Source organism: Barbatula barbatula (assembly GCF_947034865.1).
Source record: "Barbatula barbatula genome assembly, chromosome: 6".
In the NCBI taxonomy this organism is placed as follows: Eukaryota; Metazoa; Chordata; class Actinopteri; order Cypriniformes; family Nemacheilidae; genus Barbatula; species Barbatula barbatula.
The window spans coordinates 23754292-23780622 of record NC_136765.1 but is presented as its reverse complement, the minus strand read 5'-3'; the positions used below and the strand labels follow the sequence as shown (position 1 = coordinate 23780622).

Here is a 26331-nt window from a genome sequence, read left to right as displayed (position 1 = left end):
ATAAAGAAACACAAAGATATTACTACATAATAAAAAACACAATTCTTTAAAATTCTTAGAAATGCCAGACTCTTCATATATTACACACTTTAATTCACAAACTGCTGAAGCACTTGAAACAACATTTTCGCTTTTGATTATTAATTACGGGCTTTTAGAAGACACATTCAGACCGGTTTCTGATTCATACAAAAGAATGATTCATTTTACATTTCCTATTATTAATATTCCTGGTTACACAATGCATTTAGTTTGTTAATTGATGAAAAACAATTTTTAACACAAAACTGAAATCTTTATGGACATTTTTCATTTTAATTGGTAAATGTTCCAAAATGCTAAACTTCAGAGATTCACGGAGCACGGTAATACACACAAGTGTAAAACCTAACCCATACTTAACCGAGAATCTGCAAGAAAAACAACCATCCAAGCCAAATATAAACAAAATTTATTGTACATACAGAAATTAATTTACACAGCAGGTAAAATGGATCTTAAGACCTGAAAGTGGGGGAAACAAACATATTGAATCCAGTTTTGGCTTTTTGAAACCAAACAATCTATAAAACTATTTTATAAATAAAGCAAGCAAATTAGACCCAAATCTAAATAAATAACCAGTAAGTGAAAAGGAAATACAACAAAATAGGGGATGCTTTTGGTTCCTATGTAGTGTTTAAGCAAGCTATAGGGACCTGACTGAAAAACAACGCGTTTCTCTTTACAAATATTCACAACTAAACAACAGAAGTTCTATTTGTTCCTTTGAGCTGCAAGACTTGATTTATAATTATAACAGAGACTCAAGTCTGTAAAAATCTAAACAAAACAGTAGTCTACAAAATGCACCTTTTTGAGATTACAGACAAAAACACACAATGCTTTTTTAGTCCTGAGTTAACTTTGAATAAAAAAAGGACTTAACAGAAAAAACAGTGCAAATACTTTTTCACAGCACAGCTTTATCCTCCAGCACCCTAGAAAGAAAACAAATTATGAATTCAACTAGTAAGGGATTGACATGTGACTTCATAACAGCTGATTTAAACTCATGGCTGCCTGAAGAATAAATGGCACTTGATGTCCGTGAGAGTGACATTTCGTTTGCGCTCCGCACTTTAAAAGTTCATTTTCCTGCGAACAAGGGGTAGGTAGCAATTTTTATTGTCTCTCACCACACTGGAATGCCCATGAACATTCCACAAATGCCATGGAACAACGTAATTAGACATTGGATTATGAACTGGCCTTCAGTCTCAGCCAGTTGGTGAGCTTGTGTGGAACTTTTGTTTACATGCGTGCCCGCTTCTGTGGAGGGGTCACACGGTCCGCCAAACTGAGCCTCTGAAGCTCGGAGTGGAAGAAGCTCTGGAGCCGAAGACCGGCCTTTGCCTCATTGGTGCTACGTGGATTGTATTCCAAACAGTTGGAAAACATCAGCTCCACATCTGCGATATATTCCGCTGCAACATTAAAAATACAGAAAAAATTAAGCACTGGCTAATGTTCCTCAACTCTTCTGATCTTTTAGTTTTTGTGTTTGAGATGTGTATCTTCATTCCTCAAAATAAAAATGAACTAACCAGCACTTTGGTATTCACAGTTGTTGACTTTTTCCCTGATTGTACTCAAGGCTATGGGCTTCTTGATGATGTCATAGTAATCAGGCACCTGCAAGACAGACACATTTTAAGCATTATAAACCATAAACCTCAGTGTGAGAAAAAAAAAAAGATAGTTGGGCTTTTAACGTTTAACAGTATAGCGGACTTAAACGCTCCAAAAATGCTACTTCCAAATTGGGATAATGTTATTAAAACATGACTGGGACTTTTCTCATCTCCTACATGTACTACCTGAGTTCTGGAGACCAGTTTTTTGAAGGGCCAGCTGTCCTCATGTCTGACCAAATCCACAGTGAGCAGCTCACAGGCCGAAAGCTCGTGGACACCCAAGTTTCTACCCGAGCTTCGACGGTTGGATGAAGTAGTGGTTGGAGCCAAGACGATCTTGGCTTTTGGGGAGACCTCTGCTGGAGAAATGGCAACATAAAAAGAACGAAACGAAATGTGAACTTGAGATAAAAGCTACAACTGTTGAGATGAAACTAGAACTTTTCTATTATTCTTACCAGTAACGGATCTCTTTCTGGACTCTGTATTCTGTGCAGCAGGGCTTGACTGGCTGCTGGATTTGGGTGTTGTTCGATTATTGAGCACCTCAAGACTAAGACGAGCACTGGAGCGGCTGCCTGCCCTTGCCGGGGGTTTGCCGTTAGACACAGGGGTGGCTTTCTTCCCTGAGTTTTTAGAGCCTCCTTTATTAGCAGACTGGCTTTGTTTGGGTGTGCTCTGCTGAGAGCGAGGTGTGGAATGACCCGATTCAGCTTGCTTTGATTTGCTATTTGAACGACCTTCTTTGGTGCTCTGGAGAGAAAGTTTGATGGCAACCTTCTTAGAAACACTGAGGAGGCAAGGATAAAAGGACAGATAAAAAAGATGGTCTTTACTTTCAAGGAACCTATAATTTCTCTCTACGTTAAATCAAATAAAAATTAAGAAAAAAAAAATCATTCTTTGAACCTTTCTTTTTCCTCCTCTTCCGACTGTTCCTCCTCAGAGTCCTCCTCCTCTTCCTCATCAGACTCCTCCTCTACCTCAGACTCCTCCTGTTCCTCCATTTCTTCTTCCAAGTCGATGGAGGAACGCTGGCGGGAGTTGATTCTGTGAGAGCGCTGTTTGGGACGGCATTCTGGGCAGAACCAGTCTTCAGTAGGAACAGCCTGTAATCACGATTATTTTCCTTCATATGTTAGAGCAGACATGTAACAGACTTGTAAACCTAAATTATTTTGTTATCCAAAAATACTAAATTATAAAACTACTAAAAGCTTACCTTCAGTTTTGGGCGAACACAGAAAATGTGATGGCCTCTGTCACAGGCGTCACATAAGAGCATGTTCTCAGCGTCTCCTTTCCTGCGACACACCTTGCAGCGGGCATTTAGTATAGATTTGGCCCAGACGACGCTGCGCTCCAGAGTGGAGAGATGCAGAAAAACCTGTGACAGACTGGAGCAGGCCAGCAGAGACTCGCGCCAGCGCTCCTGCACGGTTTTCACTTGCCGCCCACTCTCGCTTCCATCTGAGAATGCACAAGTAAACAGATTTAGTTCCAGCAACGGGATGGTTCAATGCTTCAATCTGATTGGTTGACAAACGTTCCATGGGTATGCATTAACTTTCAGTAACTTTGTTTAATGTCTGCTGACCGCATTATCGTTCCATATCACTTTTACAAGTTTAAACAACAGAAAGGTTATAGTGTAGCCTACTGGCCATTACCGCACACAACACCCTGCATTTAAATAAAATAACTATACAGAAAAAAAAATCCTGATGGACACTTGAAATGAGATATATAGAGTGTACATGCATTGATGTAAATGAGATGTGCGCAAGAATGTAGTCATACCATCAAGAGCATTTTTAAGGTGATAGATAACATGACAAACGCCGAAATGTTCCGTTGTGTGGTAACCGTGGTATAATTGACAAGTATTCGGAAGTTAATGCACACCCGGGGTGTTACGACCATGACACGCATTACCACCTCGGGTGTGTATTAACTTTCGAATAAATGAACGGGCTGTCGTCAATTATTCCTTAATACACACGTTCAGTTGTGGCACATAATTAAAACAAACCGTCTTGTATCCCGACTTGGAATATATCTAATCTTACCGTCTTTCTCACTAGACTGGTCGTCATCTTTCTTTTTGTCCTTTTTCTTCACCTTTTGATCCTTTTTGGAATCTTCATCACCTTATTAAAAACAGAAAATATTTATAAATATAAATAGACATAATGACTAGAAATAATGTACTGTGCCGTTTTTTTTATTAATTTACAGGTTGTGTAGTAAATCGCCTAGGAGTCTTGTATGACATTCCTCAGATTTTTACTTCCAATCAAAGTTGGTCTCTGAGCTGGTTGTTTAAATTATATTCATAGTTTACATCAGATTACTTTTAAATGTGGAGAAAAAAATGAACAGGGAAAATATCAATAAAAAGGCAGGCCGTCATTTAAAGACTATACCATCCATCCAAACAAAATTATAAAAAAGCCACTCAGTTTTAATAAAAGCTGTAGCAGTAAACAATGTGCCGGCTTACCGAGTGGAGCTTTGAGAAACTTGCGCTCTATACCCTGCTCTATCTGAGCCAGGGCTTGTGCCAGGAAGCGGACGGTGTTGTTGACGGGCTGAGGTGTGCTTACACTAGTGGACGTGACATTCTGACTTTCTGCCTTTAATTCTTGAAGCCTGAATTATAGAAACACCAATTAGTTGCGATAATCACAAGGAAACAGGGCACCGTGATAAAACTACACACTGGTCATATTTAAGACCTCAATGTCAAAGTCTTAAAACAGACAATCGTCAGTCAAATTTCATAATCGTGACAGCCCTACTCATAAAACCAAATTTCACAGCTCTAATCAGCTTAATCAGGTGGATTTTACTTCCACAGCAATAAGCGGTTTCTGTAAATCTAGCATATAAACAAGTAAACACAGTTTTCAATGTAATGTCGAACTTACAATGCTGCTTCATCACACATTAAAATGATCAAAGAGAAACTGACCTGTCTTTGACTCTGGAGTTGTTCTCATCAATCTCCATCGGCTCCTCTTCTCTGTTTATTGTCTGGTTCTCTTTGGATTCAGGGCTCAGTAGATCATAGTTCCCATTTTCAAGTGCTGCCCTCCATGAACTTCTGTCAGCCACCTGCTCATAGACCGGGAAGAAAAAAAAATGTATATTATAAATCACTGCATTCCAGCTCAACCCAACCAACCAAATCAATGAACATAAAAATGATGAAACATGACCAATGATATTCTGTAAATATGTCTAATTCACAGTGATCTTACAAACTCCAGAAAAGGTCAGATCATCAAGTTGTTATTTGCTACATATACAAAATTAGTGTCAATCGACATACTTTAATTGTTCCCAGAGTTCCCTGATAGATGCGGTCTTCAATATCCAGTAGCAGATCTCTAAGGCGATTCTCCATGAAGCGCTCAGCAGGTACAGTGCTGTCTGAGGAAGGTGGGCCAGCCTTTGATTTGATATTACTGCTTTTGGTCTCTGGCAAAGGTTGATATGCAAAATAACATTACATTTATTAAATTACTCACACAATCCATGTTCATCTGTAACATTATTTTAATATAGAAGTACCATTATAATCACAAAAGTTTTTGAGCGCATGTGGCTAGTAGGGGTGGGCGATATATATCGTCGGCGATAATGTCGGGATTGTTGTGATTAACGATGTGCAAATTCTCATTATCGAGTATTTTAACCAAAACGCGCATTAAAACTCCACACATTCAGAGGCTGCAGCAGGGCGTCACGTGATTGCTGTTGTACGCATACACGTCGTCATCTCTCTCACAGGTTATCGCATGGCCGCACGCATGTTCAACACCGGTTAACGAATGTGGTTATGCTAAACATTTGACAGAAGGAGACAACATGCAGACACCCAGAGCCTCGCAATCTACTTCAGATGACTTAGTTGCTAAACGTGGCTCAATCTCACTTGCATCGAAGTGGTTCGGTTTTGAGAAAACTGATGTTGCGCAAAAGACGGCACTCAGCAAAGTGTGTAGGAAACATGTTGCTGTAAAAAGCAGCTCGACGACCAACCATAGTAAGGAATACCAAGAGTATGAAAGTTCAGAGACTCCGCTGCCCGAGAAAAGCAGACATCGGCTAAAGTACCTGCTGCACAACATACGCAGCAAACTTTAGCGGAGTCGTTTAGCGGAAATGTGCCTTACGATAAGAAAAGCAACAGTGGCAAGACATTACAAATGCTATCACCAAGTTTATAGGAAAATAAATGCTGCCGATCCAGAAGGTAGGGAAAGTGCCAAGTCGAAATTATTTCAGCTCAACTGCCCTCCCCAACTTCTATCATATATTATAATTTCATCTTGCTTGTATGCTGTACAATTTACATTACAGCAGAGGTGTACAACTGAATGTTTAATCAGAGTTCGATGTTCTTACACTAATTCAATTAGTATTATATGTCTTTGAATTGTTTTTACTTGAATACTTACATGTTAAAGAAAATAAATAAGCACTGTTTTCATTCAACATGGTGCCCATTATTATCATCAGTCATTAAGTAACTCAGACTTTTAAAAACACATTTTTAATGGATATCGTCTAATTATCGTTATCGTTAAAATTGCCAAAAATATCTAGATAATTTTTTGTCCTTACTTAGGAGCTAAATAACAAGAGGTGGACCGATTGACCGCCCAGAGACCGGAATTTGACAGCTTTTTGCATGATCACCGTAATCAGTGACCGGCTGGTCAGTCTCACGTCTTGCTGAGTCCAAGCCGATCTTCTTTTGCCAGCAACGTGGGCAATAAAGTTACAGCCGTCAGTACACGCAAAGCCGCAAGGAAACGTGCGTCTCGCAGCCTGTGTTTCAAGCCTTGTATCTGGGTCCACCATACTGCGAGTCTCATGCTTGTAACCAAACAGATCTCAACACCCTTTGAATCCCATAGTAGGATACATTACTTTATCCTTTTGAACACAAAAGAAGACATTTTGAAGAATGTAGGACAGCAAACCGTTCTGGGGCACTTTTGACTACCATTGTTTTTTCCTACTATGGTCGTCAATGGGTGTTGAGAACTCTTTGGTTATAAGCATCATTCCAAGTATCTTTCTCTGTTTTCATCAGAAAACACATTTACTAGAAGGTGAGTAAATGACAAGACAAAATAAAAATTGGGTGAAGTATTACTTTAAAACTATGGTAATTTCACTTAGATAAATTACACTTCTACTTGTTTTTAAAATATAAAAAACGAATAAATCAACCTGCAGTATATATGATATTTATAGTGCAAATATATATAAATCTTTAGAGTAGCCTACAATTCACTCATAAGATGTTTTTACTTTTTAATGAAGTTGCAGCTAAAATTAACCAATCCACTTCTTTTAAACAGGCCAATATTATCGTTTGTTTTAGAGGTATTTTCCACATTCGGTGAGTGATTGTATCTCCTCTTTCCCCAACCTCTCTGAAACATGCGGATTGTTTTACAAAGCTCATCGCTCTGAAAAGCAAGGTGTCCTATGATTGGCCAGTCACCTTGCATCTATTTTGGGCGGTCCAAGTCGAATCATACCACGAACTGACGTAGATTTGTGGGGTGTGGTTACATGAGGCGTTTCAGGCAGGTCTGAGTGAGCATTCGCTTTTAGATAGAACGCATGTTTTGTTCAGACACTTTAATCTTTGCAATTTTATGTGTCTAATACATGCATGGCAACTTATAACACACCAAAGACACAGAAAACACATATTTGCACCATATGACCCCTTTAATACTACAGATTTCTTTTTTTGGATGAAAATCTTTTATAAACCAATATAAGCTCCATGAACAGAAAACAGAGCAAAGTTAAAGTACTATTTTATCCATTTGTGAGATGAGTACAAAATAGAAGGTGGTCAATTAAGTTACAAGTTTAGCTACATTTTATTATTTATATTCTTCTTTTCAGACACAGAGTTTTTAATGTAAGAGTGGTTTAGGCAGAGAAGAACTGCATTTAGGGAAATTGTACTGTTCAATAATGTAATATGAAAAAATGTGCATTGAAGAAAAGTAAATATGGTTTTATAAATATCGTTTTTGGAATCTGCAGGTTTCATTTCAGAAACAACAATCGGCCAAGAAATTCCAATGGGTGCATCTCTATAAATTACATTTAGTTAAATTAATGAACATTTAAAAACTAGAGTAAATCTCACAGTACCTGAGTGATGATAATGCTGAACAGCTTTCTCATCCAGACGCTGAAGGATGCGTTCTTTCTCCTGCAGTAGGGCTTCTTTCAGGGTGCTCTCTCTGTGTCCCCTTGAGTTCAGAGCTTCTATGAGCTGCTCCACCTCCTCAGCCGTACTGTAGAAAAACCACTGATTGGGACGGTTGACCGGAGGGGAGGTGTTGTGGACCGGTGTTGTGTCCTCAGCAGTCTTAACTGGGCTCTCAATAGAAAGAGCCTCCTCCATTTTGGGTTCAGGAGTCGGACGTGGCTCCAGCATATCCTCTGTCAAACCAAAGTAGTAATCCTCCACGAATAGTGCTCCAGCAGAAGGGAAGAGCCAGTAGCGGCGATACAGGCGGTCTCGGCCGAGAGGCAGAATGTAGGTGCAGGCCATAGCTGTATGAATGCGCTCCAGAAGCTCTTTGTCTTTGAGCTGTTGTTGCTGTAACTCCTCTGGGGTCAGACTGTCCTTCATTTCCACCTCACCAGACTGCCTCTCTTTTGGAGAGCTGTTGGTTTTCTTTCCTGTGAAAGCGTGTGCATTATTGAATCTTGAACAGCAATGGATATTAATGACATTGAACTATTCTGGGCCATTTTAGAGCTGATACCTTTTTTAGATTTGACTGGATGTTCCTCCTCATCCTCTGTGTGTTGTTCAGTGTGAGCCTCCTGACTCTCTGTGCTGGTGTCCATCTCCTCTCTACAAAACACAATACAGGCTTATTCAAGCTTGTGTACAGAACTGTAAACAGTGGATTGACGATGGATTACTGGTTAATCTTACCCTGCCATGTGGCCTTCATTCTTTGCTTCCTCTTTGAGTTTTTCATGCTTCTCTTTCAACTTCTGCTCTTGTTCCCTCAGCTTCTCCTCTTTTCTTTTCCGAACCCTGAAACGGGGAGATTCAACCAATTAACTTACAATAAACAAGCTAGGCACCGAAGGACGTCACATCTATGAAATGCATTACCTTTCGGCAGCTTCCTCTCTCACTCTGCGATGCTGCTCGGCTTTGAGCTCTCGTAGTTCCTGTTTGGCAGCTCTTTGATCGTCTGCGTTGTCTTCAATGAAGTCTCGGGTGGAAACCAGAGTCAGCAGCTTCCCACACAGAGCATGAAGGATCTTCAGCTTCTCTCCTAAAATATACCAGTGCCAGAATACACTATTGACCTGTTTTTCACATTTCAAAACTTTCAAAATGTTTCTTTTTTGCTTTCTCATACATGAACAAAGCAGTTTACCTGGCAGCAGGTCATAGACTGCAGTGTTGGAGAGTTTTTTGACCAGGCACTGGTTTGACAGACGCAGCTCCACACAGGGGTCATCTGTAGAACTGAACCCACCCTGCTTCTGGTAGCGAAACTTCGCATTAGTGGAGCTGCAGTCTGCCCCCGAAGCCAGGATGTGCAGCCGCAGAATCTCAGAGAGGGTACAACTGTCCAGATCCAATTGCTTTAGGCTACAACCTACAGAGACGAAAGCAAGGAACATAAAGCTCTGAATAATGTGTTTACTGTAGTTATAAATAATCACTGTCTAGTCTACATTGTTCATGAAAAGGCTCATTCTTAAACGTTGAAAAGACATAAACATACAGCATAATCAAGACAGCACAGACTCATTATACTGCACATCATCTAACCTTGGTAGAGCTGTGGCCAGGCAGCAGCCAGAGACGCCACAGCGCTGATGGCAGACTGAGTGGGGTCAGCATCATCCTCCAGAGCCTCACTAAGATCTGCAAATGATAACACACAACATGATACTTGAGGTATCTCACAAAAAAACAACATGAATTGAATTAGACTAAACCAACCTAAAATTGCATTATGTTACGCTTAACCACTCTTACCTTTGGTGTCCGCTTCGGCAACCTGGTCCTTGGCTACTTCCTCCTGCTCCTCTGCCAGAGCCTGGAATATCGCTGACAGGAAGAAGAAAAGCAGCTCACAGAGAGGCCCCTCAGGATTACAGCCGACCACTGCCTCCTCCAGAACCTCTGTCAACATAATTCAAATGCAATATGTTTAAAAGATATTCAGCTCTCTGGGTAGAAATTACACAATACCCCATGATGAAATGGATTTACAGGAAGCCACTTTCTCACCAAGTGTTATGCCATCAGGAAACTCATCCTTCAGGTCAAACAGCTCTCCAAATGCATGCAGAAACTCTAGCACCATCAGAGCATCTCCAAACAGGTCCGGAGGAAGACGTGTCCTAACTGGCAATGGATTTGGGAGCTCCTGAGGGTGGGCACATTCAAAAAGACCAGTTTGTTAATTACGGAGGATGACTTGTCCTATAGCTGGCTGATCAGTAAAACCAACTGATCTCAATCAAATCTATGTATTCTAACCTTCCACTCACATGTGAGAGTCTACGTCAAGAGGTATGTTTACCTTCAGGTCATCACACTCCATGTCCTCTCGAGGTTTACTCCATAACTTCAGTCGCTCTGCATATTTTCTCTTTTCCTCCTTTAGCTTCTCTCGTTCCTGAAGTGCATTACATAAAAAATATCCGTAAAGATAAAGACTTAATCATAAATGAACCAAATCCTCTAAAAATACAATTGATTTGCATTTATTCCATTAAAAATTGGGAATAAAAACTGATGTACTTGAAATACAAGATATGCAACTTACCCTATCTTTCTCCACCTTCATTCGTTCTTTCTCTTCTTTTCTTCTCTGTTTCTCCTCTTCTACGATCCTCTTCATCTCCTCTTTCCTCTTCTCCTTGTCCTCTTTCTCTCTCTTTTTAGCCTCCATAAGATCTTCTCTTTCTCTCTTGAATTTTTCTTTTTAAAGCAAGCCAAAAATAGTTACACAACTTCTATATTCCAACTCTCAGTATTTTGCATGAGCTGAAACTTACCCATTGACATCATCTGTTCTTTCTGCTGCATCTGTTTTAATTTCTCCTCGACATAATTCATCTGAAAAAAAAAAAAGACAACAACTCATCACACACCATATAGTCATTCTTGGAACAACAATCAAAACATTAAAATCCGAATCAAGGTGTTCTGAAGTCAATATCAGAATGAACAATTTTAACATTTCACTTACTGAACATTTACACAAACTGCATGCCATGTTTGTAATTACAATACATTAATGCTCTTCTACTACAGAAACACAGACCTCAGTTGGAGAGGCATCATTTGGACGACGACCTCTCCCCTTTCCTGGTGGACTGAAGGCAAACACTGGGGGCTCGTCGGGAAAGAAGTGCGAAAGATTCTGTTCGGATAACTTATATTTAGCAACTGTTGATGGCTGGAAATAATAAGAACAAATCAACACATTAATAAAAAGGTACAAAGCATTATAAATGGGCAAGAATAATTAAAGGGTATGTCCCAAACCACGCAACTATGCACTATTCTATGCCATTTTGTAGTATAAATAGTGCATTCACATCGAAAATTCTCAACAAAAAAAATGCACTTGGAGTACCCGGATGATGCACTTTTTTTAACCGAAATATGAAGTGTGGAACTGTGGACCTTTCATATATTAACATTCGCTGTTTCGCTTACGTAGCGGACGGGAGACAGGGCCATCAGATGCTGCTCGAGCAAAACTCTCATGCAGTGTGTAAACGCTTAAATCTGATGATGACTAAAGTAATGCTGGGCAAAACACTTGAAAACTACATGAAATATACAATGTACACGCATTTGCGCTCGTCTGGAAAAACGATATACATCCGGGTAGTTAAAAAACGTTCAGTATTCCATTTGGGATAACACTACCCTTCTTAAATTCATACACTACATGGTTGAGTGCATTGTGTATAGTTTGAACATCTAAAGACTTACCTTGAGTCTGATGGTCCCGTTTATCGGTTCACAGTGATGTTTAAGAAGCAGCCTTAGTCTGTCTCGACTAAAAACGTTTTTCTTGCGACTGTAGGACGAAACGGCAGAAAAAGAAACTTTACTTTTTCACAACTTTACTAACAGGAAGTGAAAAAATGGTTGTTAAAAAGCAGTTGTAAGTAGGACCTTAGATTTCTCTACTAATCATAATTTGGAAAAGGCATGTTCTGAATTTGACCAGTACAGTTTTGTGTTATGATTTGATATATAAACAAAAACAAGACAGTTCATGAATTAATATCCTCCCAAAAAACTCACCAAATCAGAGCAGGTTTCACTAATAAAGGCTCACAACCCTCAGGGTTGACAGGCTGGACTTTGTATTTAAACAAAGATGGACTCATTGCTTTCTTCCTGCTTTCAATGCAAAAAGCACACAGTATTTAGATTAAATTATCACAGAAACAGACTTAAGCATTTCATTGAGGGAGCTGAAGACATTTCTGAGTACTGACGCATTTGGTGTCTTGGGAGACGTGACTTTGGTCTCTTCATCGCTGTCACTGATGACGATAGAGTCCCCCTCTATATGATGTTTGACGTGCCCATTGACTGTGCCATTGGAATGGGGAGGTATGACCTCCAATATCTTACAGTGTTGTCTGTTGAGCATATAAACCCTGTGTTAGTGTGAACATCTGATGGCAAAGGATAACTTCAAATTAACTTTCAGAACAAAGTATTAGTATATTGAATCACAAGTTTTAAACCAGCGCAGAATTCAAAATGATATGCAGACTTAAATAAAGCCCTACAAATTATCCACCAATAAATCTTAAATAATAATTTTAAAACACGTCATCTTCGAAAGAGATAAATTCTCTGGCCAACAATATAGAAGCAGCCAGGCAGTTTGGGTGTGACCTAAGTGTATGGCTGAGTCCTGCTTTCTAATTTCTTGGGTCATCCATGTAGAAGAAAGGAACCACCCAGCATTGTTATTCCCCTCCACCCCTGTCTACCAGTCGGGCACCTTGTTGTCTCGTTGCATCAGCACTAGCTGCAATGTTGTCTGCGGCAACTCCTTGTACCAGTCTATCCAATCAGAGGCACTCTCTAAGCTCCACCCATTTATTTATCTCAAAATAGCAAGGTCAGCTAGTGATGGCTTACTCTGATCCTCTGTTACAGCACAGGACAGAGCTCTTGTAGTTTCTTTAAAGAGGTTGAGATCTTACTAAATCTATTTTAAAATCTTTGGACGTGCTGGATTGTCACTTGGTTTTCAAGGTTTGATTATGGACTGTATTCGAAGGCTGCCAAGGACTTTTGGAGCTTTAAAAGACAGGCTTTGTCTACAGGAGGCAGGCAGAGGGTGGGGACATATCAATGAACATCTGGATGCTTCTCTTCAGTTAGGCTGTTGCTCGTTTTGAACAGAGCTTCATACCTTCAATCATCTAGATGTTGGTTTGAGTTTTTGTCTTTAGGGGAGGGAAAAACAACTTGTTTTGAGTCTTAAAATTATTTTTCTTCATAATTGCACACCAGATATTTTCATTTTAATATTTGGATTGGTGTTCAAATGCACTATACAGTCACTATAACACATGAAGGTCAATACACGATACAGAGTTTTAAATATGACCAATACATTTATAATAATTATTATATTTATTGACCATTGGTGTCTTATAGCACCATCACGTCATTAATTAAAATTCTGTTCGACTTAGGTCAACAACTATTTAAACCATGGTTAATCCAACACATGGCCTCTCACGGCTTACTGTTGTATTATAAACATTCTGACTGACTGATTCTTTGAATTGTCCATGATTCATGTTGATGAATTATGAGTGACAACAATATTGGACTTCTTACCTGGCACCAGAGCGACTAACAACATCTACCATCTCTCCGGGAAAGAAGCGCTCTTTGACGTAGCTGTGCACGTCATCACATATCTCGTGCAGTCGTACGCGGTGTGTAAGTGCAGTAAGGTGCAGGAGGGGGACCATGAGTTCGGCAGGAAAGTTTTGAAGATTTTGTCTGGCCTTCCTCTCACTCTCCAAAGCCTCCTGGTAGGTTAGGCCAGGCTTCCCTGTCACCGCGCAACTCCACACCAGGCTGTTACACAGAATGGTCCTCTCGAAGAATTCACTGTTAAACAACACAACGTGTCAACTGACTGCTAAGCAACTTAAATATACATTATCGTTACATTTAATCATTGGGCAAATGCTTATATCCAAAGGGCTTTACAGCTCATTCAAAGTATGAATTGTATTAGTATATGTGCTGACTGTGTGCTCTCGGCATTGAACCCACAAGCTGTTCACTGCTAACGCAAATGCTCTGACAACTGAGGAACAGGTTAGCCAAACTATATGACCGGTTTTATTGGATGGACACACAAACCTTCCCCGAAGTTAACTTCTGGTCTGTGTTTGTTAGAATATAAGTTTGTTAGAATATAACAATATATTTAATTAAGATCAATATGTTATTGTTTATTAATTGTATTAAATAACAATAAAACTACTAAACACTTTTTTATTCTTTGCAGAGGTCAGCCGGAAGTTAAGTTTGAGCCACATAATTTTTGTTTATTTCGTTGCTCCTGAAACCTTCTTTAAACGTATAAATGAAAATGTATCTTCATGCAAAGGTTCAAAAGGTTTTCTTTGAGGACAGCATAGAGATGAGTAGAGATTAAACCCAATACATATTGACTCAAACACACCTACCATGCGAAGCTTGTGGATAAATAAGTTAAAAACACAGTGGGTGACAATTGCATTTTAACATTAAGATTGTAATGTTCCCATCTAAGCAAATAAACGTGATGAGTTTGACATCATGACATTTCTACATCACCCTTATGTTCCCACAAAGTCATTGCCTTGTTTGATGGCAACATCATTTTATTCAAGTAGTTATCGGTTCAGACCATTTAACCATAAACCGTGATAATCTGCCATTTTCCAGACCAATCCAGTATGACCACTTAAACCAATATCAAACCCAAAAGAAATGTCTCTTATCCATAGCTTCGAGACAAACTAAACAAACACGAGCAAACGATTTAAACCATTTAAGGCCTTTTAACACACATCTATACCTTTTACGTTCAGATCAATGGTTGACTTTTATTATTAATAAGACAGAGGATGAACAGAAACAAGATGAAACAACATCGTCATCATAATCTATAACGTAACAAACCATCATTAGGATCATGACACACTTTTCAAAGCAGCTGTAGAAACCCCCAAATCCCAAAGAATAAAGTGTACTTCCCCAGACCGAATGACAAATAACAAAAAAGTAAAACTACTACTCTGGTAGCAAACAAACATTTTATTCACACAAATTTGTCTCATCCGATGACACGTTCAAGTATTCAGTGGTATTTGTACAAAACTGACTTGCAGTGTCAAACTACTTCCTACAGCTTTCTATTCCCATATGACAACTAGGTCCAACGTCTACTTCCCAAGCCCTAATAACAGATGACGTTAGAATAACGAGACACAACAACTTCTAACCTGTTATTCACATAGGGTATAAACTAAAGCCACCCATCGAGACCAGTCTTGAATGATCAGTTTTAACCTAGCAGTTAAACTACACGGTCATCATAATCTTACTCATAAACTACCGGCCCCATGACCACAGACCCTATGGCGAGTGACACCAACAAAACTATTACAAAAGCACTAAAACTCGTCCCCTAAGTGGCTACACGCATACTAACAATAGCGCGACCACGTTTCATCCCGTGTGTGAATGAGATCTTCCCCATCCCCGCTAGCACCCCCTCAAAAACACTAGACCCGGGGCTTCCCGTGCACATCCCACCCGCGATCTGACATCATTTAACCACGTTTAACACACATACACACACTTTTAAGATTTCATTCACTCAGTTTGGTTTCTGGATCGTGAATTTTGTTGGCTAAACGGAGCTAACTAACTAGCAACCAACTCTGTTAGCAGAGGCCCGAACTGACACCTGCCCGTGTAGGAAGAGGTTAAAAAACTCTCGAGGGTTTCTAAATATATCACCATTTCACACATTGCGTATCGTGTCAGGGATTGTGGTTTAAAACACCGGAACGAGAGAAATGTAGGTTGCTGTTTGTATTACTTAAGTAAAAAGTAAAGTTTCGTGTCTCCGGCTGTCACTTCTGTTTAGTTTCTGATGCTGTTGTTTGGCACCAAAGGGGAAGTTCGGACGAATGGATACGAATTATAATGAAATGTCTTACTCGTAGGTCCTGAAGATTTCATGCGTGACTTTACAGAGGAATACTTCTTCGTCTGGTCGGAGATCAGCCGGCGGCTTCTGCCTCACGAAGGGCTTTTTGTGAAGAAGCGGCATCTTTCTTTCTCTTTATCTCTCACCCTGAGACTTTCGAAATCAACAAACACAAAAGACAAACAAAGTAAGAAAACGTTCAATTAACACGGGTCCATTAAAAGTCAACAGCGTCTTCGAATCGGATTCGTCGAAAGTGGTCGTAAGAAAAGCCGTTGGGTTTTTAAAACGTTTAAATCCTAACGAGTTTTCAGTCTTTGTTAATGACACGCGCTTCCCGGGTGACGTTCAAAATCCTGCCCACATGTTTCTCCTTTTTAATTCAAACCGAATATAAAGCATACGGTCGGTATCTAAATAACAAACGAGGCGGGTTTACTGACGAGTAAAGATAATATTTACCAATTTTATGGTGTGAACGAGATAAGCGGCTGTAAAAAGAAAGAAGAATACAGAAGTGTACCACTTCTCCGTGCGTTGATATACGCGTGTTGACGACAAGTTTTGATCCGCTGATTCCGCTCTAGTTCACTTACCGACCGGGTAGCCCACGGGGTGGAGCTTCCGTGACAATTCTATCATTGCATTGGGCGGTTCGACTGCCAATCACGCCTCTGCGCCCAATGGTGAGAGGCAGGTGGAAATATCGCTTATAATTTTCCTCACCGCTGAAGATTCATCCATTTCGTAATTCGTATACAGGTACATCTAAAGAAAATAAATTGGATATGATGAAAAAGGTCAATATATTTTGTCATTCAGAAAGTGAAACCCATATATTATATAGATTCATTACACATGGAGAGAAATATTTCAAGACTTTATTAGTTGACATTTTGATGATTATGGCTTATGGAAATAAAGAAAGCCCCAAATTCAGTGTCTCAGAAAACTTGAATATTACATAAAATCAATAAAAAAAGGATTTTAAACAGAAATGTCAGATTTCTGAAAAGTATGTTAATTTCTATGCATGGTATTGCTCGGGTGTAATGGAAGCCCTGGTTGCTTTGATAGCGGTCTTCAGGTCATATGCATTGTTGGGTCTGGTCTGTCTCATCTTCCTCTTGACAATACCTCATAGATTCTCTTGACTCCGTCAAGTCCTGGAAAATGAAATCAGCATCTCCATAATGCTTGTCAGCAGAAGGAAGCATGAAGTGCTGGTAGATGGCTGCGTTGCTTGTGGACTTCATGAAACACAGTCGACCAAAGTCCTCTTTTCAGATGCAAATTAGAAGTACATTTTGCATTTCATTTGGAAATCAAGGTCCCGGGGTCTGGAGGGAGATTGGGGAGGCACAGAAGCCACGTTGCTTGAAGTCCAGTGGGAAGTTTCCATAGTCAGTGATCATTTGCTGGTGTTGGTCCGCTGTGTTTTATGAGGTCCACAGTCAACGCAGCCATCTACCAGCACTTCATGCTTCCTTCTGCTGACAAGCTTTATGAAGATGCTGATTTCATTTTCCAGCAGGACTTGACGGAGTAAAGAAAATCTATGGGGTATTGTCACGAGGAAGATGAGAGACACCAGACCCAACAATGCAGATGACATGGAGGCCGCTATCAAAGCAACCTGGGCTTCCATTACACCCGAGCAATGCCACAGACTTATTGCCTCCATGCCACGCCGCATTGATGCAGTAATTCATGCAAAAGGAGGCCCAACCAAATATTGAGTGCATAGAAATGAACATACTTTTCAGAAGCCTGACATTTCTGTTTAAATATCCTTTCTTTATTGATCTTATGTAATATTCAAATTTTCTGAGACATTGAATTTTGGGTTTCATGTAAGCATCAAAATGTCAAGAAATAAAGGCTTGACATATAATATAAGTAATGAATCTATATAATATATGGGTTTCACTTTCTGAAATGAGTGACAAAATATATTGACCTTTTTCCATGAAATTCGAATTTTTGGAGATGTACCTGTAATATTTTAAGGTAATTTTGTATAAATATGCAGAAATAATGTGGTTGAAAATGAACATTTCCCAACACAAAACTTTCACAGATTATTAAAATGTACACTTGAAAGCATTTCTATTAAAAGTAATAGTACAGATTATTTCCAATTTTATATTTAAAGCTTTTGGTGAATTTTAAAAGGCAGCCTAACCCTAAACATAATATACATATTGCCCTCAATGTGCTGCACAAAAGTGTCCCCTCCTCTACTTCAGAAGACAGAAAACAACTTGAACGCGTTGAAAGATTGTAAAACCAAGGAAGAATATACTTACACAACGATCCCAATGTTTATTGTATTTCGATGACAACTAAACCATAGAAGTGCAAACTCTGAACAACATAAGTAAATAAAACTAATCTATGACATAACAAAAAGTGTGTTATTCCTTTGGCATAAATTGCCAAAATGAAGTATGAATGTAAGGTCAACCTTTGTCACTACAAGGTTAATTTAAAAGAGGATACTGTGTGTTTAATCAAAACCATTTGCATAATTTATTTAGTCTGGCCTCATTGAGGTTATTCATTTTCAGTGGTTCCACTGTTTCAGAAGACCTGTGTTACAGTACCCTGTAAAGATGAATTTGCTTGAGAGAATCTGCATCGGTGTCATTTTTTATGTAAACAGTGTAGTCAAGTGGTACTTCCTGTATCCACTTCAAGAGCGGTAACGTCTGGGACTGAAAAATACATAATTAAAGTCACTTGAAATATTACTAAAGACACTTTTCAACCAGCAAAAAACTTGACAGGTAATATGTATTAGATATATTACAGTAAAACTTCTTACAACATTTTCTTGAAGTACAGCAAGTGCCTCTTGAATGCTGGGTACAGTCACCAACAGTGCACCTTTCTTTTGAAAATGATGACTAATAAATTGCCATGCTCTAAAAATAAAGACATAAGAATAATAAACATTAATGTCTGTTGTATAAAAAATCCTGGAACATGCTGGATACACAGCACCATAATAATCTGGCACTTACTGCATTTGATCGCTTGGTTCCATAAAGTATTCAAACACATTGTTCATGATTAAAACATCTGCATTTTGCACTAATGCAACCTGTGACCGGATATCTGCATGAATAATCTAGGCAGGAGAACAATGAACATTTCTATAAACAAACTTTTCAAGGAATATAAATCACCACACACGAACACAAAAAGATATAAGACCTGAATCCTGTCACTGAAGCCATATTTCTCCACAGTCATTGTTTGAAGTTTGACAAACTCTGAATTTATTTCAATCCCCACAAGTTGAGCTGCTGCACTGTAGAGGTAACCCTGATAAGAAAAAACATACTCATTTATTACAGATGACAACATGTTTCAAAAGAAAACCCAAAAAACATAAAAATCTCGGCAGAGGATTACGAAGACAAAGACTATTCTCAAAACAATGTATAGCCTATGGTTTAAATTCTCACATGCCGAGTAAATCCATGAGTTACTCCCAATATGGTCAATGTACTCAATTCCATCAAAGTGGAATAATCTTGCTATGTGGTCTTATTTCAATTAAAAAATACTTTAAAGTACATAAATTACATTAACTAATACTCAAATCTTTGTAAAAAAACACTTCACCCCATATAACACAGCTCCTAGTCTTGATCCCACATCAATCACTTGTTTTCCTGTGAGGTCCGGGAGAACATTTTGGAATAGGAACTGAAGTTCCGGAATGGAGAAGGAATGCGAGATGAACTCTGTAATACAGAGGAGCATCATGTCACATCATCTTCACAGTTTTATACGTTTATACAGTATTTTATGTGTCAATGCCATCGCTTACCCAATGGTGCTGTTCTGTGAGACGTGCAATCAAGGCAGTAGTTGCGACTCATTTTTCCCTCTTCACACAGGGAATCCACCGTTTCCTCATCGTACAAGAACGCATCCACGTGCACTGTGGGAAGAGACTTCTGACTGGTCTACAATTGTAGAAAGTACACTTAAGGATCTCACAACAAAATGTAAACTACTCAATCAAACGTCTGACAAACTTGACTGAATTTAGTCTATTTGCAGAATCTTACCCCTTCCATTTCAATGCATACATGTTTAAGATTATAATATTGTAGCACTAATTTAGTGATTTCTCTAAAAAGTAACATTTGTTTTGCACTTGTTTTTTTATACTTATCCAGTAATTATTTGCCCACCATACATGAACATGTATACTAGGTGTCTATGCATAAAGTGCTCTAGGCAAAGTGATCTACTAATTTAGGTTTAAAGAAAGTTAAAATGTTTCAGTTTGACCAATACTCCCATAATAATCGACTAGATTCGTTCATACATTTGATTGGGATATCAAAGTAAAATACACTTTACAATCAATACAGACCTTCTGGATAGCCATGGTCTCTGATGGAGCCATAGCCTCCAAAGGAAGGCAAGGTCTTAGGTCTTCAGCAATACTCTGAAGAATAATACTTTGATTGTCCACCAGGAAATCGTCCAGATCATCTAAAATAGTGTGAGTAGAAAAATATAAGTAAGTATGACTGTAATTATAACTTAATTCCAACTAAAACATGTATTCGCCTCGTAAACATACAGTATCAAAAGTAGGTAGGTAACATAAACATTAATTAATTACCAGATGTTTTCAACCATTCGAGCAGCTTTGGAAGATGTTGTCTGTCCGTTTTGGACAACACCTGTAGAATTTCATTCTTAGCATCGTTAAAATTCATCGATTCACTCTTTTAAACGCCTGTTTTGCCCAAAACAATTCAGGTTATTGTGTGAATGTGACCGACACATGTGTCTGCTTAACCACGATAGTTATAGGAGTCTCACTCTCAGTGTGCTAATGCTTTAAGGTAGAACCAAAAAACGGACCCATTGAGCAAGTGAAAACGTCTTAGTGATAATGTTAAAATCTATTTCTTCCAAAGCAGTCTTAATATTGTTTTTAATAACCGTGAAGCTATAAATACAACAATCGTTAAAAGTTGTAATAACGGTATATACGTAAGTCTTGTGCTACCTTAAATGATTTAGAACGCGCCTACTGAGCAATTCCTCAAAGATATTCGTAAAAGTTAATATTTGTTTATTTATTTATGTTATATATATATATATATCGAAAACATATTTAATAAACAGAGAGTGAATGTTTATTTGATTTGCATGCTTTAATAAAGTGCGTTTTATATAACCCGGAAGTAAACTGACTTCACCGGAAGTCGAAGGTTGCATGACGTCGGGTTTCGACTAAGAAAAACAGCTGCTGCGAGTTGACGCTAAGTAATATTAATTTTAAACAAATTATTTTCATGTTACTAATGTGGATGCTAGACAAAACAAGTCGACGTTTGATCAATTTGATCGGGAGTTAAAAAATGTCGTTTGTTTATGGGCCACGTTAATGCGGTTTAACGCCTGGCCTTATTTCGACAGAGAGCTTTAACTGAGCAATTCACACCTATAAAAACAAACACATATATGAAATAAGGATTTGTTGAGCTTTTAATTTCTCACTGTTGTTGTAACATTTGTAGTTCACAAACCAATACGTTCTTCGTAATATCTAACGTTGTTTACAATTCACGGTTCACCATATGTGTTTAACACGATTGTACGTGGCCGGTTAATAACAAGTCGTTTATGTTTGTAGCTACTTTGTTTTCATTTAAGTTCATTTTGCGTTGATTTTAATTTAATCCCTTGGTTCAGAGTTAGCAGTGACTCGAAGATTATTTGGGGGGAGACCCCAACCGCATTCGAAGGACCTCATTCTTCTTACAAGTAAGGAAAGAAACCCTTTAATAGCATTACTCAAGTCTTCTTCAGTTACTTTAACCGATACCTGCTGAGGTCTGTCTGTCTTTTTAAATCTAGCCAGTTAAAAACAGATTTCCCTTTTGCAGGTTGGCAGCTCTCTGAACCGCAAAAATGGTTTTAGCTGATCTGGGTAGGAAAATAACCTCAGCCTTGAGGTCTCTCAGCAATGCCACCATCATCAACGAGGAGGTACTTTGACAATCTTACACTCTTGAATATTTGGGTATTTTTTACCTTTGAAGAACATTACAACCCAAAATTCACATCTGTGTATTTGCAACTTTTAGGTTTTAAATGCTATGCTCAAAGAAGTCTGTGCGGCACTGCTGGAGGCTGATGTGAATATCAAGTTGGTAAAACAGCTCAGAGAAAATGTCAAGTAAGTCATGTTTTTTTATGTTATGGTAAACGTGTTCCTATAGATTTGTTATATAACCTCTTTAACCACTGTGAATTTTAGGGGAGCCATTGATCTGGAGGACATGGCCTCTGGGCTGAACAAGAGAAGGATGATCCAACATGCCGTTTTCAAGGAGCTTGTCAAGGTGGATGGTTATATATTTTGTCATTCTGTTGAATAGTTTATTGTTTCATATTGTTTTATGTAGAATTGATTTGAGATAGCCCATTGTGAGTGTCATATATTTGTCAATGCTGATCATTACATAATCTCAATAAAAATGTTCAAATATAATGCTTCCATTTTAGCTTGTCGACCCTGGAGTTAAAGCCTGGACTCCTACAAAGGGCAAAAACAATGTTATCATGTTTGTGGGACTTCAGGGCAGCGGGAAAACCACAACATGTTCTAAGGTGAGACATGTTTAGATGTTGTCCTAGACATTGTACAGCATGAAGCTCAAATAACAATATATTTATGTTTTTATGTGATTTAGTTGGCATATTACTTCCAAAGAAAAGGATGGAAAACATGCTTGATTTGCGCAGACACATTCAGAGCCGGTAAATCTGACCTCCACTGTTTTTGTAGCATACATGTTGTCTGCGGGAACTAAAGTTAAACTGAAATTGTTTTGTGTTTTTGAAGGTGCCTTTGACCAACTCAAGCAAAATGCAACAAAAGCCAGAATACCTTTTTATGGCAGGTAATCGAACAATAAAAATGTTATTTTTATCCAGAAGTTTGTAACTATTTTATATTTTTTACTCACCAAACCTAAACATTGATTTATGCGAATGCTAATTCAGTTACACAGAAATGGATCCAGTCATTATAGCAGCAGAGGGTGTGGAAAAGTTCAAGAACGAAAACTTTGAAATAATCATCGTGGACACCAGTGGCAGACATAAACAGGAAGATTCACTCTTTGAAGAAATGCTCCAGGTGTCAAATGCTGTGGTATGTGAAGGATTTTCTCTATTTGAATAAATGTAAACCAAGTAGAAATCAAGATAGTAAACATGCTATATACATTTTTACGCATTTCAATAAAAGGCTTTTGATTTGTACTACATTAGATTTTAGGGTGTCCTTTTTACGGTATACACACATAATTGCAGAGTAATATTCATTGACAGCATTTTGTGGCGGAACAGAAAGCCAAGTTTGTCACAAAGTTATTTTCATTTTACTTATTCAACTCCATGACGTAACTGGAGGCGTGTAACTTCCTATACTTTATATTATATAAGGTGGTTCCTTGTAATTATTTACAATTACTGCAAAGTACATGTTTCATAGTGTTCTTGTTATATATGTTAAAAGTTGTCTTTTGTTTCAAATCATATCATCTGTTTCCATAGCAACCAGACAACATAGTGTACGTGATGGATGCTTCAATCGGTCAGGCTTGTGAGGCTCAAGCTAAAGCCTTTAAGGACAAGGTAGATGTGGCCTCCGTTATCGTCACCAAACTGGATGGCCATGCCAAGGGTGGTGGTGCGCTCAGTGCGTAAGTACACAATTCATTGTTTTTTTGGTTTAAATATATTTTCATTGTTTTAACTTATTTAATGCAGCAATTGACGTACGGTTAATGTCTACAGAGTGGCCGCCACAAAAAGCCCCATCATATTTATCGGTACAGGCGAGCACATTGATGACTTTGAGCCTTTTAAGACTCAGCCTTTCATAAGCAAACTGCTTGGTAAGGTTTTTGCATACTGATGAGATGATAGTTTAGGTTTTTGATGATTTAAACGTGCATTTTACTGTAAATTATTTTTCTTCTAGGCATGGGTGATATTGAAGGACTGATCGATAAAGTAAATGAACTAAAGCTTGATGATAACGAGGAGCTAATTGACAAGCTCAAACATGGTGAGATGATTTATTTTACATCTATTTTTATTATAATGGAGATGATTCCTATGTGACACATGTTGACATCTTTGTGTTAGGTCAGTTCACACTCCGAGACATGTATGAACAGTTCCAGAACATCATGAAGATGGGACCTTTTGGTCAAATCATGGTAAAGCCAAACTTGTCAGAAAACAAATCTAATTATGGTCACAAATATGTTTGATGATAGTCACACAGCTTACTGTTCTTTTATATGTTTTCAGGGTATGATCCCAGGCTTTGGGACAGACTTCATGAGTAAAGGAAATGAGCAGGAGTCTATGGCCAGATTAAAGAAGCTCATGACAATAATGGATAGTATGAACGACCAAGGTATGTACAACTCTTATCAGTTTTTCAATCGCTTTCCTGAATTGCAAGGTTTGGACAGATTCAAATGAAGTTATGTTGGTTTTCTCACTCAGAACTTGATAACAAAGATGGTGCCAAGCTCTTCAGTAAGCAGCCTAACCGAATCCAGCGAGTGGCCCGTGGATCTGGAGTGGCAACCAGGGATGTACAGGAGCTGCTTACCCAGTACACAAAGTTTGCTCAGATGGTTAAGAAGATGGGAGGCATTAAAGGCTTATTTAAAGGTTGAGTTGATCAAATAATAAATGCAAATGTTGAATATTTTTGCATCAGATGCTTCTAAACATGATTAATTGAAATGGTTGCTTTGTGGTAAATTACAAATGAATGACTCATGGTACGATTGTTTTGAAGGAGGCGACATGTCCAAAAACGTCAACCCATCACAGATGGCGAAACTGAACCAGCAGATGGCTAAAATGATGGATCCCAGAGTACTTCACCACATGGGTATGAGCTTAAGAGAACACTAAGAATTTAGTCTTATCAGCTACAGCTCAACTAGCAAGTATCCTCATCAAACTGGCACTGTTGAATAAATCCGGTGTTTAAAACATCTCTCTTTGTTTAAAGGTGGCATGGCCGGACTGCAGTCCATGATGAGACAGTTTCAGCAGGGAGCTGCTGGTAACATGAAGGGCATGATGGGATTTAACAACATGTGAACATTTCAGCGTGCAAGCAGGTCATGTAAAAGAATCGAGATAGTGTTTGCAAACAAAACCTGGGTGGATAAAAGTGGTTTAATCTTATATCTTGCCACAAGTAATTTTATTATTTAAAGGGTGTAAAACATTTAAGGCTCATTTACATGTAAAGCCCAGTGTTAGAGCAGCAGGATGGACATTGTGGACTGTTTTAAGAAATCTTTCTTTCTGAGATCAATCAAGTGATATTTAAAATGTCTTGAGTGATGTCAGGGTGTTCCACTTGGCAAATATTCACACAGACATCGGAGTGCTTCACAGTTTGCCAGGGTCTGGAGACTGGCCACTTTTCATCTTTAAACTGGGATAAAATATAAAGTATACAGATTGTATGATTTTGCAGTAATAGCCATGACCACAGAAAAAGATCTCCACGTAGAAATCTTGATTTATTGTATAATTGACTGTTTATGATTTCTTGGTTTCCCTTTGAAGAGCTTTGGCTTTGTATTGGAGATAAACACACTAGTTGCATAAAAGTATGTGGCAATATTTTGTCATAATGTTATAAATAAAATGTATATGTCAACATTTTAACAGAAGTTGTATTTTCATTTTCTGTCATCAAATCTTAAGCATTCAATCTATGCTTTATTTACCCCACAGGGCATGGATTTACATAGGCCATGTTTTTTTTAAGGCAATAAGCCTTTTTCACAGGAGAAGAAAACTACGTAAAGCAATTTCCTCTACAGATTAGATCCCATTGTAATACAATGTGCTTGTGTCATTTAAAGCTTCTTACGTTTATCTGTACTCTCTGTCTTTTCGACTTTAATCTATATTAAACACAAAAATTAATGTCTCTGCATTTATCTGTTTTGTGCACTCTACTGCTAATATTCATTTAATATTCTAGCAACAACAAAGCAGAAGTTAAAAACCCAGAAGCGTGAAGAAGTGGTTTTGTTATCTTGAGGATGTTATTTGCATAGAGATTAGAAAACATTAATGATACATTAATAAATACTTATATTTGTGTTGAATCTTTGGATGGCATTGGTTAACAAAAATATGTACTATAAATCAAAGGCAAATCTCTGCCTCAGGTGTGTGTATGTATATATATATATATATATATACATTTACCAACAAACTTATCTGACAAAACCATAACAAAACCATAA

At 38.4% G+C, this 26331-nt stretch overlaps 3 protein-coding genes across 9 annotated transcripts; 1 reads left to right on the top strand and 2 right to left on the bottom strand.

The window, feature by feature from the left end:
• Positions 1–430: 430 nt before the first annotated feature.
• On the bottom strand, positions 431–16700 carry baz1a (bromodomain adjacent to zinc finger domain, 1A). Of its 7 annotated transcripts, none has more exons than XM_079459050.1 (28): positions 16442–16553; positions 15990–16132; positions 13600–13878; positions 12231–12377; positions 12034–12129; positions 11716–11803; positions 11036–11170; positions 10767–10827; positions 10535–10689; positions 10289–10384; positions 9994–10132; positions 9739–9885; positions 9529–9624; positions 9128–9352; positions 8857–9022; positions 8671–8775; positions 8495–8586; positions 7872–8408; positions 5011–5159; positions 4651–4793; positions 4180–4328; positions 3746–3826; positions 2899–3146; positions 2586–2785; positions 2135–2466; positions 1860–2032; positions 1587–1674; positions 431–1466 (listed from the first exon to the last, which is right to left on the bottom strand). In XM_079459050.1, exons 2-28 carry the CDS (start codon positions 16100–16102, stop codon positions 1294–1296), a joined length of 4413 nt encoding a protein of 1470 aa, XP_079315176.1. In that variant the 5' UTR covers positions 16103–16132; positions 16442–16553; the 3' UTR covers positions 431–1293. The 7 variants fall into 7 exon arrangements, with proteins under 7 accessions (XP_079315176.1, XP_079315172.1, XP_079315170.1 ...); XM_079459046.1 differs by lacking the exon at positions 16442–16553 and adding an exon at positions 16576–16700 and having other exon boundaries at positions 435–1466; positions 1860–2035; positions 12034–12132; XM_079459044.1 differs by having other exon boundaries at positions 435–1466; positions 1860–2035; positions 12034–12132; positions 16442–16564.
• Positions 16701–17764: 1064 nt separating this feature from the next.
• LOC306895504 (uncharacterized protein) lies at positions 17765–21223 on the bottom strand. Its single transcript, XM_079458785.1, has 8 exons — positions 20631–21223; positions 20376–20497; positions 19821–19959; positions 19613–19734; positions 19199–19309; positions 19006–19112; positions 18807–18906; positions 17765–18696 (listed from the first exon to the last, which is right to left on the bottom strand). The coding sequence occupies exons 1-8, from the start codon at positions 20725–20727 to the stop codon at positions 18577–18579; spliced, it is 918 nt and encodes a 305-aa protein (XP_079314911.1). The 5' UTR covers positions 20728–21223; the 3' UTR covers positions 17765–18576.
• On the top strand, positions 21198–26188 carry srp54 (signal recognition particle 54). The gene is made up of 17 exons (XM_079458784.1): positions 21198–21283; positions 21713–21784; positions 21907–22009; positions 22108–22199; positions 22281–22365; positions 22529–22633; positions 22717–22783; positions 22869–22926; positions 23030–23180; positions 23585–23733; positions 23828–23928; positions 24015–24101; positions 24182–24255; positions 24350–24458; positions 24551–24721; positions 24852–24947; positions 25071–26188. Exons 3-17 carry the CDS (start codon positions 21932–21934, stop codon positions 25160–25162), a joined length of 1515 nt encoding a protein of 504 aa, XP_079314910.1. The 5' UTR covers positions 21198–21283; positions 21713–21784; positions 21907–21931; the 3' UTR covers positions 25163–26188.
• The last annotated feature ends 143 nt before the right edge of the window (positions 26189–26331 follow it).

Bases quoted from the DNA above. Each gene is read 5' to 3' on its own strand.
- srp54 (XM_079458784.1), top strand. From the start codon at position 21,932: ATGGTTTTAGCTGATCTGGGTAGGAAAATAACCTCAGCCTTGAGGTCT. The intron at 23,929-24,014 runs GTAAGGTTTTTG...TTTTTCTTCTAG, and splicing joins TTTCATAAGCAAACTGCTTG to GCATGGGTGATATTGAAGGA. The intron at 24,948-25,070 runs GTATGAGCTTAA...CTTTGTTTAAAG, and splicing joins CAGAGTACTTCACCACATGG to GTGGCATGGCCGGACTGCAG.
- LOC306895504 (XM_079458785.1), bottom strand. From the start codon at position 20,727: ATGAATTTTAACGATGCTAAGAATGAAATTCTACAGGTGTTGTCCAAA. The intron at 19,310-19,612 runs GTGAAGTGTTTT...TTTTCTTATCAG, and splicing joins TAGGAGCTGTGTTATATGGG to GGTTACCTCTACAGTGCAGC. The intron at 18,697-18,806 runs GTAAGAAGTTTT...TGTATTTTTCAG, and splicing joins CTGTACTTCAAGAAAATGTT to TCCCAGACGTTACCGCTCTT.
- baz1a (XM_079459046.1), bottom strand. From the start codon at position 16,102: ATGCCGCTTCTTCACAAAAAGCCCTTCGTGAGGCAGAAGCCGCCGGCT. The intron at 10,385-10,534 runs GTAAGTTGCATA...AATGCACTTCAG, and splicing joins TGAAGGTGGAGAAAGATAGG to GAACGAGAGAAGCTAAAGGA. The intron at 1,467-1,586 runs GTTAGTTCATTT...TTAATGTTGCAG, and splicing joins CTGTGAATACCAAAGTGCTG to CGGAATATATCGCAGATGTG.